Source organism: Callospermophilus lateralis, chromosome 16 (assembly GCF_048772815.1).
Source record: "Callospermophilus lateralis isolate mCalLat2 chromosome 16, mCalLat2.hap1, whole genome shotgun sequence".
NCBI classification, from domain to species: domain Eukaryota; kingdom Metazoa; phylum Chordata; class Mammalia; order Rodentia; family Sciuridae; genus Callospermophilus; species Callospermophilus lateralis.
The window spans coordinates 72,457,935-72,472,767 of NC_135320.1; the positions used below are offsets into that span (position 1 = coordinate 72,457,935).

The 14,833-nt window shown below is 30.9% G+C and overlaps 1 protein-coding gene across 2 annotated transcripts in view; it reads right to left on the reverse strand.

The window, feature by feature from the left end:
• Positions 1-14,833, reverse strand: part of Taf2 (TATA-box binding protein associated factor 2) — a 78,404-nt gene that overhangs the window by 24,893 nt on the left and 38,678 nt on the right. For both annotated transcript variants that reach the window (XM_076835414.2, XM_076835413.2), the window contains exons 18-21: positions 14,332-14,442; positions 9,150-9,343; positions 8,286-8,425; positions 5,847-5,916 (exon numbers count right to left, since the gene is read on the reverse strand). In XM_076835414.2, coding sequence (XP_076691529.2) covers positions 5,847-5,916; positions 8,286-8,425; positions 9,150-9,343; positions 14,332-14,442 — 515 coding nt within the window. The remainder of the gene's footprint in view (positions 1-5,846; positions 5,917-8,285; positions 8,426-9,149; positions 9,344-14,331; positions 14,443-14,833) is intronic.

A 14,833-nucleotide genomic window follows, 5' to 3' on the forward strand; every position in this document is an offset into this window, starting at 1 on the left:
GATACAACAAATCACAAGAGACTCATCTTAAGGGAAAGACAACAGGCTGAAGGTAAAAGGATGGAAAAAATATTCCATGCATGGTCCAAGAAAACAAGAAGGAGTAGGTATTCTCTTATCCAACGAAGCAGAATTCAAACAAAAATTACTGAGACAAAGACCACTACATTCTAGAAAGAGTATAATCCAACAAGATGATATAATGAGGGTAAATATTTAAGCCCCAAATGTTGACACACCCAATTACATGGGAAAAAAAATTCCTTGAAATTAAATTCCATGACACAGACTCTAACACAATAATACTGGGTAATTTCAAAACACCCTCATCACCAACTGGTCACCAAAACATAATATCAAATAAAGATATCTCCAACTTAATCAACATTATAAATAAAATGGAACTAAGGGACATCTACAAAATCTTCCACTCCAAAATAGCTAAATTTACCTTCTTCTTAGCTGCACTTGGAACTTTTTCCAAAATAGATCATATTCTACACCAAAAAGTAAATCTTAGCCAATACAAAAAAATGTGATATAGTCCCACACATCCTATCAGATCATAATGGAATGAGGCTAGAATCCAACAGCAAGAAAAATAATAGAAACCACATAAACCATGTAGACTGAACAAAGAAAAAATAAACCAAAGAATAAATCAAGAAATTCTTATAGGGCTGGGGATATGGCTCAAGCGGTAGCGTGCTCGTCTGGCGTGCGGGCGGCCTGGGTTCGATCCTCAGCACCACATACCAACAAAGATGTTGTATCCGCCGAGAACTAGAAAATAAATATTAAAAATTCTCTCTCTCTCTCCTCTCTCTCTCTCTCTTTAAAAAAAAAAAAAAAAGAAATTCTTATAAATGAACAAGAATACAGATACAACATATTAAAATCCCTGAGAGAATATGAAAGCGGTTCTACAAGGAATATTTAGAGCACCGAATTCGTAGTTAAAAATTAGAACTAAGTAAATAAGCTTATGCTCTACTTCAAGGCCTTAGAAAAAGAACAAATTAACCCCCAAACCAGTAGAAGACAGAAAATAATTAAGATCAGAGACAAAAATGAATGCAACTGAGCATGAGAAAACAATACCCAAGGATCAATGCAAGGAAGAGTTGGTTCTTTCAAAAGATAAGATTGAAAAACCTTTAGCCAAACACAAAACAAGGGAGGGGGGTGTGGGGAATAATAGGAATCCATTGGATTAGACAAAGGGAAATGAAAGGAAGAGAAGGGGGAGGGGAATAGGAAAGACAGTAGAATTAATTGGACACAACTCTTCTGGCCATGCATTTGAATACACAACCAGAGTAATTTGGCATCATGTACAACCACAAGAGTGGGATCCAAAACAGAATAAGTTATTCTCTATGTATGTATAATTTGCCAAAACACATTCTACTGTCATATATAACTAAGAACAACAGTAACAACAACAACAACAACAACAAAAACCCTTAGGCCAACTAACCAAAAGAGGAAGAAGATACAAATCAATGAGATCAGATATTTAAAAAAAAGACAAAAATTAAGTAATGAAATTGAAACGGCAATTAAAAGCCTTCCAAAAAAGAAAAACCCAGACCTGCTGGATTCTAAGCTGAGTTCTACCAAACCATTACAGAAAAACAACAATCTTTCTCAAATTATTCCAGGAAACTGAAAGAAAACATTCCTAAACATATTTTATAAAGCTAGTATAACCCTGATACCAAAACCAGATAAAAACGAAGAAAACTACTGACCAATATCTCTAATGAACACAGATGTAAAAATCCTTAATAAAATATTAGCAAACTACATTCAAAAATATCAAAAAGATAATATAACATGAATATTCCAGGAATGCAAGCTTGGTTCAACATATGCAATCAATAAATGTAATTCATCACTTAAACAGAATTAAGGATAAAAATCACAAATAGACACAGATAAGGCCTTTGATAAAATCCCACTGCCAATCGCCATAAAAAATGAAGCTAAATCAAAACAAAAAAAAATTAAACACTCTTTCAGGATAAAAAGCAGTCAATGTAAGTTTATCCCCTTGAAGAATTGATGCATTCTATTCATAAGTATGCTTAATTACAAAATGGGAGGATAATTCCATGGCACTATTAGTATAAAGCCCACATAACTATTCTTTCTACTAATGTACAAAAGGAAATATGAGCATAGAAATAACTGAAGAGCAATAAATCAGAATAGTAAGAATTATTGTTTTCTAGCTATAACAATTATAAGCTACTATACAGCTTTCTTCTTAATATATTGATTCTGCATTTTTTCAAAATTTGTATATTTTAGAAAGTCACTCTCATTGAAACTCTGTAATTCCAAAATTTTAAGTTTTAATTTAAAACAAACCTAGGTTTACATATTTAGTTAAAAGCTAAGTATCTAAATTTATTCTTTTAATTTTAACAGACATATTAAGTCAAAAGCAAATTTCATGGGAAAAAGAAATGCTAATAGTTTGTCAGGTGATTATAAAGACTAACCAAAATGCACTTATTTAGTTTAATTGGAAAAATATAATAAAAAGCAGGCATAGAATCTGAAAATTCTCTACTAAGAGTAGATTATACAAGAAAAATGGTCATCCCTGTCCCTACATTTGTGACATCAATCACACAGAAGACCACATACTTTCCTAAACATTCTTTTCCTGGTTGTTGGTTCTAAGATTAAACTCAGGAGGAGCTTAACCAGTGAGCCACATCTCCAGCCAATTTTTGGTTGTTGTTTTTGTTTTTTCTGAAACAAGGTCTCACTAAGTTGTTCAGGCTTACTTTGAACTTGTGATCCTTCTGCCTGAGCCTCCCAAGTTGCTGCTGGGATTACAGGTGTGTGCCATGATGTCTATCCTTAGCCATTTTTATAGATTATATATCTTAAAATTTTTCCAACTAGTTGTCACAACAGAAATAAAATAAGTTTAAAACATACACACACACACACACACACGTGTGTGTGTGTTTATGTAATATATATGTGATTAGAGAAAAAAGGAAAAAAAATCCATTTTTTTAAACATGTATTTGACCAATTATGTACAAAGCAATGTGTTATGTGTCAGATATACAATGGCAGAAGGAGATAAGGCCTTTCAAGAGTTATAACCCAGCTGTACTCCAAAAATAATCAATAATCAAACTATAAAATTAATACTTAATAACTAGTCCAGAGAGTCAAGGAAGTTCCCCTGCATCAATGATATTCTAAAGTGACAAACCTAATTATGAAAGGGAAATAAAAGAAAAAGAAAAAAATTCATTTTCTTTGCTTCTGACTTTAAGATTTTACCTCAAATTCCTTTAGATAATTTTGATCACAAATCAAGAACTATAAAATTTATCTAACTCTAACCAAAGGAGTAATTCTGATATATATAATAATAAAATCAGGAATAGAAAATCTACACACTTTAAAATTTTTAATAAAGTACTTTTTTTTGGTGGTGGTGGTATTTGGGATTGAACCCAGGGCCTCATCCATGCTAAGCATGAGCTCTACCACTGAGCCACATTTACAGCCCTAGTAAAGGCAATTTTTACCATGAGTTTAATAATCCACCAAAGACCATAAAAATAAAATGCTTATGTTTGGGCCAGGAGAGGAAAATGCTACTGATTTTAAGAGAAAAACTTATCTGTCTTAATATTAAGAATTCTGTCCAATTAATACAAACAAATATAGACATTCTATATGGAAGTTATATAATGAGGTTTTAAAAAAGTAATATCAGGATGAAGAGAAAAAGAAAAAGTTCATATTCAAAGTATACAAAATGGGGCTGGGATTGTGGTTCAGTGGTGGAGTGCTTGCCTACCGCAGGCGGGACCCGGGTTCCATCCTCAGCACCATATAAAAATAAAGGCATTGTGTTGTGTCCATCTACATCTAAAAAAAAAAAAAGTATACAAAATGGAGAAACACAAAAGTCCCAAACACTTAAAAATATGTTGAATTTTTATAACTATGTGTATAAACTACATGCTAGATGATATTAATGTCCCTAAGTTTCCCTGATAGTGATATAAATGAACCACATCACTTGAGACCAAGACAAGAGGAATCCAAGCTCAAAACCAGCCTGAGAAACTTGGTAAAGACTTGTCTCAAAATAAAAAAATAAACAGATAAAAGGCTGCAGATGTAGCTCAGTGGTTTAGCACTTGCCTAGCATGTGCCAGGCCCTGAGTTTAAGACCCCAGTGCCTGAAAAAAAAGCTAAAATAATAAAAAATATATATTTAAAAAGACTTTCTATTCAAACTATAAATCACAGGATTCTTAAAATATGAATGCTTCTTAACAGTTTCAAACAGTATTCCAAAAACAATTGTTTAGATTATATGGTATACAGTTTATACAGTAATTTTAAATATTACAAAATTATGATAATCTGCTACAAAGTCTTTGAAAGAAATGTCTTTAAAACAGATCCCAGAAATATGTGTGTTAATCTAAGTTATGTTAATGTAAACTGAAAACAAATGAATGAATACCCGATCCTACTGGCTATCAGCAGGATCTTTATGATAAAACTGCCAAATGCACATACTCTGTTGGATAAAACAGGAGGCTGGTTTCCCAAACCTGTATTTTAAAACAGGTAATTATGAGGGTCTTCTTTTTTCATTTCAATCTTATATTAGCATATTGATCTCAAGGAAAACATACTTAAAATACAAGTTAGATCACAAATCAAGAACTATGAAATCTTAAAAATTCTTTTTAGTTATAAGCAAACTTTTGCACAAAGAATTTAACAATCATCATCACTTAAAGTACTTAAAGTAAAGGTCACTTAACCAAGAGCTCATTATTACAAACAATGTGAAAAATTTTTTAAAATATTTATTTTTTTAAGTTATAGGTAGACACAGTATCTTTATTTTATTTTTATGTGGTGCTGAGGATCGAAACCAGTACCTCAGGCATGCCAGGCGAGCAACTCTCTCTGAGCCACAATCCCAGCCCCAACAATGTGAAAATTTGTTAGTCAAAGACCAATCTCTGTGTTCACTTTTCATGCCCACATGCATTCTGGTGAGGTGATTAGAAGGTAAGGTTTTACTTTCTGTCATTTTAGGAGATTGTAAGACAATTAAGGTCTCAGAGTCTTATGTCCTCATTTCTAGTTGGAAAGCTATAATTTATTTTTCAGCTTTAAATTCTGTTCTACAAAGTCATAATATTAAACCAAACAAAAATCTGTTAACTATTTTCAAAGAAAAAAAGACACAGAAATGGTTAAATGGACTCATCTCAATATCCTATGAACATACTACCTTGTAAAAGAAAGCAGCAAAAATGAAGAAAATGACTAGAAGAGGATCTAAAAATAAAAGTAATTACTATGTCAGGATTGGAATTTTATTTTTTCCTCATATTCTAAAATTTTAATAATATTATCTTTAAAAATATTCTAAAATTGAGATTGTGAGACAAATAGGAAAAAAGGGACCCCCAAAACACTGCTCTTAATTACTCACAAAATTGTAAAAATCAATGAGTACAGAGGTCTTATAATTTGGGATTTGTAAGGAATAAAATCCATATTCACTACAAACTATTACATAAGCTTTTCTTTAAGTTACCATAGAAAACACACTGAAAATTACAGGGAATAAACTTTGTTAGCAATCTATTTTAAAAAACGTTTTCTTAAAGGCAAATCAAATTTTAGAAAATGAAATTTTAAAAAAGATACAAATATATTCTTAACATGTTCCCATATTTTCAAAAACTCAACTCTTCTGTATATAATCTGAAATTATTCAATTTACTTCAGGACTTACAAAAATAAAGTATTATAGTACATAAACTGACCTCACATAGGGTACAGGGTCATTCTGAATCATATTAAGAAGCCACTGCAATTCTTCATAACTCCTGTCCACTGAAAATAAAATTGAGGAAATATAGTTGTAGTTAATTAAAACAAATTAAAGTACAAGTGATAAGCAGGGAGTTTATATTTCATTCGTAGGATTCTGCTTTAGCTGGATTTCCATTCAAAGTTGAAGGCTACAATCAAGCTCTTATACTTTCTTAGATTTTTTTATGCAATTTTATATTGCATAAAATTGTATAACATTCTTAAGAAAGAAATGTTTCACAAATGTAAACTAAATTTTATTTTAGAAGCATTGTTAGACATCACTAGTTCATTTCACACATTCATCAAGTTTGAGTTATAATCTGATTTATAGCCAGGTCAGTGGAAAATTATCTTTGGGAGTTTTCTTCTTAGGTTTAAATTTTGTAAGTATTGTGACATACATAACCAAGACACAAAATAGTATCAACTACATATTCTTTACCAAAGTTCAAATCAATGGCAAACACACCATAAAGCCAATTATATTTTATTGAGTCCTAAATTAAAGAAGATTAACTAGATAAAATCTGTGTGAACAGAATTATTTCTTAAATGCTTACAGAGAGGCTTGATACCCATTGGTATCTCAACTGTATTATAGAGAATGATCAACTTTTTTGTCCACACAGTTTCTTTCACTTTGAGACCAAAGAGTAGTCTTAATTTCTCAGTACAATATAAAACACAATAAAAAAGTGCTATTAATATAACTGACATAAAATTATTCACTATTACTATTCATCTTTTCAACATGTTTCACTTTTATGATTTGAAAAGCTTTTAAATTTTATTCCCAATAGTCATTTCTTTTAATTTGACAACCAACGTTTAAACTTAAAATTTATGTTAGTATTTTTATTTTTTTATTATTAGTTGTTCAAAAACATTACAAAGCTCTTGACATATCATATTTCATACATTTGATTCAAGCAGATAATGAACTCCCATTTTTACCCCATATACATATTGCAGATTCACATCGGTTACACATCTACTTTTTACATACTGCCATACTAGTGTCTGTTGTATTCTGCTGCCTTTCCTATCCTCTACTATCCCCCCTCCCCTCCCCTCCCCTTCCATCTTCTCTCTCTACCCCATCTACTGTAATTCATTAAACTTAAAATTTAAAAAATAGTGAAGTCTGGGGATTCATGGTTTACATTTAAGCAAATTATATTATATTTTAATCATTAGTTTAACATTTTTTTGGAAACCATAATATTAATATCTACTTCATTTCAGGTTTATAAAGACATTATATACCATTCATACATCTTGGGAAACAAGTTGGGCATACCAGCAAATTTGTTGGACCTTAAGACTTCCTTTTCATAATTGGATGAGAAGTTTAGCATACTTAAATTTCTTTACTCTTCCCATATTTTAAATAATCTTGACTTCTAGATGTAGACTACATTTATATGTTTCTTCGACTTGCATATTCTTTTAAAAGAAATGTTTTACAATTGTAAACTAAATTTTATTTTGGAGGCATTGTTAGACATCAATAGTTCACTTCACATATTCACCAAGTTTGAGTTATAATCTGATTCACAGCCAGGTCAGTGGAAATTTATCTTTGGGAGTTTTCTTCTTAAAATGTTATACAGGAGATGTACTTCTAATTCTATAAGGCTACCTTAACACATTGTCACTATTTAAATCACAGTTTTCCCCTAAAACTTACATAGCAATTTTTCACTTGTCTTTGAATCTTCATATTCTGAAGAATTTACAGGCCACACTATTCTTTTACCTTGTACAAAAATATGGTTCTGATATTCCTAAGAACTTTTTTCCTTAACCTGAAAAATTGAAATTTCATCAAAATATAGCTTATCCCAATTTAATTTATACCCTTTCAGAGATTTCTATTATTATTGCTTTTCTTCCAATCCATTTAATTTTTCATGACTACTTCTTTCTTTACGTTTTCACTACTTTTCCTCATTTGAATTTTCAAAAATGTTTTAACATATATTATTCTTTTATTCATTTTTTGGCCTTCTTTTACATCTTTTTGACTTTGTGGAAAATTGCCTAATTTCCCTACTGAAATTCCTGTTTATGTCTTCTGCTATTTTTGGATATAATTTTTTTCAAGGGTATACTGCCTCTACTTCTTGAAATTTCAAAAAAAAATCTCCATTAAAAAAAAAAACACATACAATTAAATCTATAGAAAACACTGACTTCTCAAAAAAGCCATAGATACCTATAATTTTGTTCTTTTCCCTCATTTACCAATTTTTATGTGAATTCTACATTTTATCAAAAATTCTTTCAAATTCAATGTCACAAATTTAAAATTAAAATATCTATATTGTAGACTTGCTTTAAAAAGTACTTCTAAAATGACATAGCGTCTATCTTTAAAACATTACCTTTAGTATAATCAACAACTGCTTCCAAAGCTGCTATCCTGATGTCTACAAAGTGACCGTATTCAGCGTAAGACTTAAAAAGAGCTGGATCACTTGGCACATGTCCATTCTTCTGAAGTACCCGTATGGCTCTCAAGCAACTATGAAAGAAATTTTCAGTTAACTACTTTCATTGAGGTATTTTGAAACAAATTTTGTTTTCTAGATAGCAGAAATTCCTTTATCATAGTAAATTTAAAAAGAGATGATTTGAATCCACATTCGATTTTGTAATATACAATTTTTTCTATGATAAATTTTTTAAATAACCAGATCCTACTTAAAGAAAACAAATTTCAAAACTTATGGAAATTTAAGTTTGATGTATCATTACAACAGAAGAACTGTTCAGAAAGTATTTAGCATAAAATATCATTTAAGTTTAGTATTTTCTCCAAAAGCTTTAATAATATAGTTTAGTCATTTTATAATGGAAAGTTATATTATAACCTTATTATATAAAAGGCTATATGTAAACTGAATATAAAAATATATAAGATAATCATGCGTAATTACAAAGTTCTATAATTATAAAAGGGAAACATTTAGGTTATTTTCAAATATTAAAAATATATATGTAGATAAAAGAATCACAGAATTAAATTTTTCCCTTTTATTTTGTTTCCCAATTTATCTGATGAAAATAAATTTATTTTATACTTTTGTAGAGGGCTTGCATCACATGTGTGAGGCACTGGGTTTGATCCTCAGAGCCACATGAAAATAAATGAATAAATAAAGATATTGTGTCCATCTACAACTAAAAAAATATTTTAAAAACAAATAAATACATTCAAAGAAAAAGCAAAGAAAATTTAATGCTACCTGACAGTGATAGTATGTCTATAACTTGGAAGGAGTTTTTCCATATTCAAAAACCTGGTGATTTCTTCAAGAATTAGTCGCACATCAGGATTTAAGTTATCCAGGGTTCTAACTTCATTATTCACACTAACTGCAGGTGTAACAGAGTTGGCCAGAGCATCAATCATTTCTGCACGATAATAGTTATCTGAAAACTAAGTCAAAGAATAATTAACAGAAGAAAATTCTTCTAATGAAAACTTAATATGAATTACTTAAAAACACAATTTATCTGAAGATCTAATCCAGTTCTCTAGTAAATATTAAACTCTGGCCTTTGCATAGATAGAGTCATACTTCAGAAAAAGAGTAAAAGAAATTTATTAATCAGTGACTCACTACTTTACCAAATAAATATTTACTCTGTAAGACACTCTCATAGCAATCTAGCTAGATCCTCTAAAAGGAAACCATGGTCCACAGGTCCTCCTGTAACACAAAGCTTCTAATCAGCTATTTAATGTTCTCCTTTAATATATAAAAATACAACGAAGGATCACCACATATTTGAGGAAGGCTTCAACATGAAAAAGAAGTACTATGATAGGCAGGAAGCTGTGGTTCAATCTCAGTAGCACAGAAAGGGAAAAAAAAAAAATGCTGGGCATGGTGGCACATGCCTGTAATCCCAGCAGCTCTGGAAGCTAAGGCAGGAGGATCATAGGTTCAAAGACAACCTTAGCAACTTAGTAAGGCTGTAAGCAACCTATTGAGGCCCTGTCTCAAAATTTAAAAAAATTTTAAAAAGGGATAAGGATTGGCTCAGTGGTTAAGCACCTTTGAGTTCAATCCCTGGTACCAAAAAAAAAAAAAAAAAAAATTTAAAAAAGACATAAGAAAAGAACTCAGAACAAAAAAGCAACTTGTAAGATATAGAGCATGGAAGGACCAGAAAAAGAACTTCAGTAAGGGACAAAAGAAAAATTCATGAATTATCATTAATATTATTTGAGTAATTATCAATGATATGTATTCCAACAGCATAACATTCCTTTTTTTTTCAGCTTCCAAATTGTTATTTTATCAGATTGTTTAAACGTTAAATTTATTCTCATTTGCAATCCAAAATAGTTACTTGAAGTCTGCTGGTGTGTGTGTATATGTGTGTCTGTCTGTTTACTTTTGTTGGTTATTTGTCTTCTAAACTCTTTGGCACAATTTTCTGGGGGCGTTCAGACTGCCACAATTCAAGTCAGGAGAGCTTTTCTTTTGTGCTGCTAATTTCAAGCATTTAAATTTGGGTTGTGGCTTTTTTGTCTTTGAAGTCTGCATTCTTTTTTTTTTAATTTATTTTTTTACATGAGCTCTATTATTATTATTATTGTTGTTGTTTGCATTACAATTCTTAATACACCTTTATACCACAATTTATCATATCTCTGTATATAAGATATGTTGACACCAAATTCACATCTTCATACATGTATTTTGTGTAATAATGAGGGTCTCCTTCCACCATCCATGCAATTCTCCTTCTCCCTCCCTTTCCCTCCCACCCCTCTTCCCTATCTAGAGGTAATCTTCCTCCCATGCTCTTCCTCCCTATCCCATTTTGAGTAACCCCCTTATATCAGAGAAATGGATGGCATTAGAGCAGATTATGCTAAGAGTAGTTAGCCAACCCCCCTCCCCAAAAAAAAACAAATGCTAAATGTCTTCTCTAAAGTCTGCATTCTTTATTTGTAACAATTGTACTTTTATTTTTTTTATATCCTCTAACTCCAGAGTTTTATTTTTCTCCCCCTTTACTCCTACTTCTATATTCACAGTTGAACCATATTATTAGGAAAGGCACCCTGATGAAAAGATCAAGATTAGGAGCTCTGACCATTTGTGTTTTCCCTAAAATAATTAAAAACAAAAAACAAAAAAACCTAAAGAGCATCTTTCCTTTTTTCCCCCTCTTTTTTACATGTCTTGTGCAGCATCAGTAGACAGAACTTCGGTTCATTTTATGAAATGCAACATCTAACCCCTTGTTTTCTGGGAAAAAGAAACTGCAATAAATTTAAGTTGATAATATAAATATCACCTCACTTCACACATACTCATACACAGACTGTAATAATCCTTCACTCGCCTTCTAGCCTGCTCGTGTACAATACCATGTGGCAAAGGTACAGCCACAGGTGGGCTTGAGAACCAGGCTTATTCCAATAACATTACTTTTAAAGAAAGAAATATGCATAGAAAAGGACCAAATATTAAATTGTGCCAAAATTCAGAAATCCTGCCAGTATGACTATGGGCTGGGGTTGTGACTCAGTAATAGAGCACTTGGCATGTGTGAGGAGGCACTGGGTTCGATTCTTAGCACCACATATAAATAAATGAATAAAATAAAGGTCCATCAACAACTAAAAAAAATATATATATATAAATTTTTTAAAAAGGAGTGTTATATGTACATACACATTCATACACATACTTTCTGACTTACACACATATACACCTTCTTAAACACACTTATCGTCTGATTCAGTAAGCATCCACAAATAATTTTAATGTATAGTCAGAATAGCCACTAGCAATAGAAAATAAACTGAACTTTCTTTCCAATTTCATTAACTCTGATAATTCTATGCTTCAGCTTTGCTAAGGAACTGTGTATGAAGTGAAATAATAGGAGAAGTAGTGCTATGTTGGGCAAGTACTCTACCACTGACTATACCCTCAGTTCTCCTGTTTGTTTTTTTTTTGTTGTTGTTTTTTTTAAAGAAATGTAACCATGCTTGTTTTTTATTACTTTTTTTAAATTAAATCTAAGCTTGATTTTTCAAAAATGTTGCTGATGTACGGTGTTCATTTATCAACTACTTAGTAAATTCTTGGTACCATAATAAGTGCTTTTCTTACTGTCTTATTTTTTATAACATTATTTCATGGCTATTTTAATGTAACATTCATAAAGGAAAAAAACTTCAATGAAACCTAACAAGAAAAAAAAATGGGCTTAATAAATATAAAAAACAATTTGGAAGTCAAATCCCCAAAGATTAAAACAGTAATTAAAAAAAATCATGGTAATTATGTTTCTATGGGAATACTGAGTGCTTTCCCAAGTAGGCCACACAGTTTAGACTGGTAGGTAGAAAAACTTTCTTCAAATTAAGAACTTTGAAAGGAAATAATGAGAAATATAAAGTCCATTAGATTAAATTTCCCTGGAAACTAGTTACCCAGCTATGTACTGACTAAAATAAAACATCAGATGAAATTAAAGATTTTACCCAGTGTTTTATTCCAATTTAGTGTTAAGTTAGATGAAAATCTTAGACACTTAAATGAAACAATAATGCAAGAAAAATAAGCAAATGCTTGTTACAATGGGTCTGACAACACAAGCTACTCATTTAAAAAAGCCAGACCCATGAAAAAGGTAACTAAAAATTATCCTTGGAATTCTATGATCCTAATGTCCCTTTTCTGGGTGACACTAATGATCATCTTATCCCAGCGATAAAGTCAAAAAGTATTTAAAAATAGCAAGAAAAATGAAACCTGTTGAAATGTATTCTTTTAAAACACTTAAGTTTTAAGGAGACTTTTAAAATTTGTTCTTTATAGATATACACGATAATAGAGTATATTGGGACATATTATACACACATAGAATAAGAATAACTTTTTCCAATTAGGATCTCATTATTGATCGGTTATATATTTATAAGAATAAGAAAGTTATGACTAATTCATTCTATTGTCTTAAGAACATTTTTAAAATATTATTTAAAAAGGCAAAATTTGTCTTCTTAATTTTCATAAAAAGTCATCTTGTTTTAACTAGAGATCATTATGTTAAGTGAAATAGCCAAACTCAGAAGATCTAGAGTATATGTTCTCTCTCATATATGGAAGCTAGAAAGGAAAAAGGAAAAGAGGGAGGGTGAATCTTATGAAAATTAAAAGGACATAAGTAGAGGAAAGGGACCAGTGGGTGGGAGGTAGGGAGATAGCAAAGAAGGAATGGGGAGTGATACTAGCCAAATTATATTGTTACATTGTAGACATGTATGAATATGTAACAATAAATCCCATCATTATGTAGAACCACAATGCACCAATAAAAATGTGGAAAAAATAATCTTTTAATAGTGCTGACTTCATTTTTTTACTGTTACAGCATTTTATTAAACTTCATAATTTTGTTCTACCCGTCACATGTGTCTTTGTATGTGATATTCCTTCAATCCGAAATGACCTTCCTAAATTAGCCCTATTCATAGACAGGGAAAGTCCTATTCAGCTTTATGATTCAGTTTGAAGCTCACTACTTCTCTACAAAACTTCCCTACATATTTGGAAGCTGTCACTACTTCCTGAGATGCCCCAAGAAATTATGTATACTTCCATCATGGAAGTTATCCTGAATGATTTGTGTTTACTTATCTGATTACCTACTAGATTTAGTCCTTGAGGGCCCAAAATTAGACCATGATTATATAAGAGTTGTTCAATAAATGTTTAATGAATAAATGAAGTTCCAGAAGATGTCAACTGTGTCTTCTATTTAAAATTGTACATTGCCTATTATAACATATATCCACAAAAATGCTTGATTATTAGATTGATAACCAGTAAGATGAAAAAACCTTTGAAGGATAATATCTAATAACAATTGCTAAGTAAATGAATACAAACATAAAATGGTTAAAAAAAAACACAACAACATCAAATAAACCAATGAACAAGTTAATCCCAAGCTTCCAAGCGGTAACTGCTTATAAAAGGTATCATTTTATTTATTTTTATTAAAAGAGTATAAATAATATTGTGCTGCCAGACTTCATCAAACCAAATTTTAGCTGGCTCTCCCAAATACAATGCACTGCTATCTCCCTACAAGAAATTTGAGGAACACTTAAAAATTCACTGGTTATTCTAATAAGTAATGTTTCTAAGACTTTAACTCTAGAAATTTCAAGTATCATGGACTCAACAATGATTATACAGACAAATCTCTCTTTCCTTTCTTCCTTTATTTATTTATTTTTTTTGGTGGTGTTAGGGATTGAACCCAAGGCCTTGCACATGCTAGGCAAGAACTGCACCACTGAGCAACACCCCCAGTCCCCTAAAAATTTCTTTAAGAACAAAGTATCAATGGTTAAATTTATAATATTCATTAAGAAAAGTTTCTTACCTTATTTTTCCTGTTGTCATTGTACTTGATTAAGTCTAAAATAAATGTTAAGACTTCTTTGGGACAAAGGTTATGAACATCCCTTAATAAAGCCATTGCAACTGGCATAGTCTACAAATTAAAAGAAAAAATTTTAAGCATATAACCCAAATTTTTCATTATGACAATTTTTTTAACTATATGTAGAAAAAAAATTACTCTAGAGTTGACATACATATGTGGATAGAGCCTAATCCTTTGGCTCCCACTTATTCCCATTGAGAACATCTCTCTAAGCATTCTAAGAACTTGGTAGGAAACCAAAAAAGAGAACTGTATGACTGGATGTACTATGTAGGACATGAACCTGTGAGTTCATTTGCTATAGGAAAATATATTTCATGTAAATTATATAAACTCAGTTCTGAATGATACAGTAGAAAGGAATAGATTTTAGCATTGGTCATTATTCAACTCCTAACTCCACTACCTACTACCCTGTAGTGTTATTTATCTAGTTGCT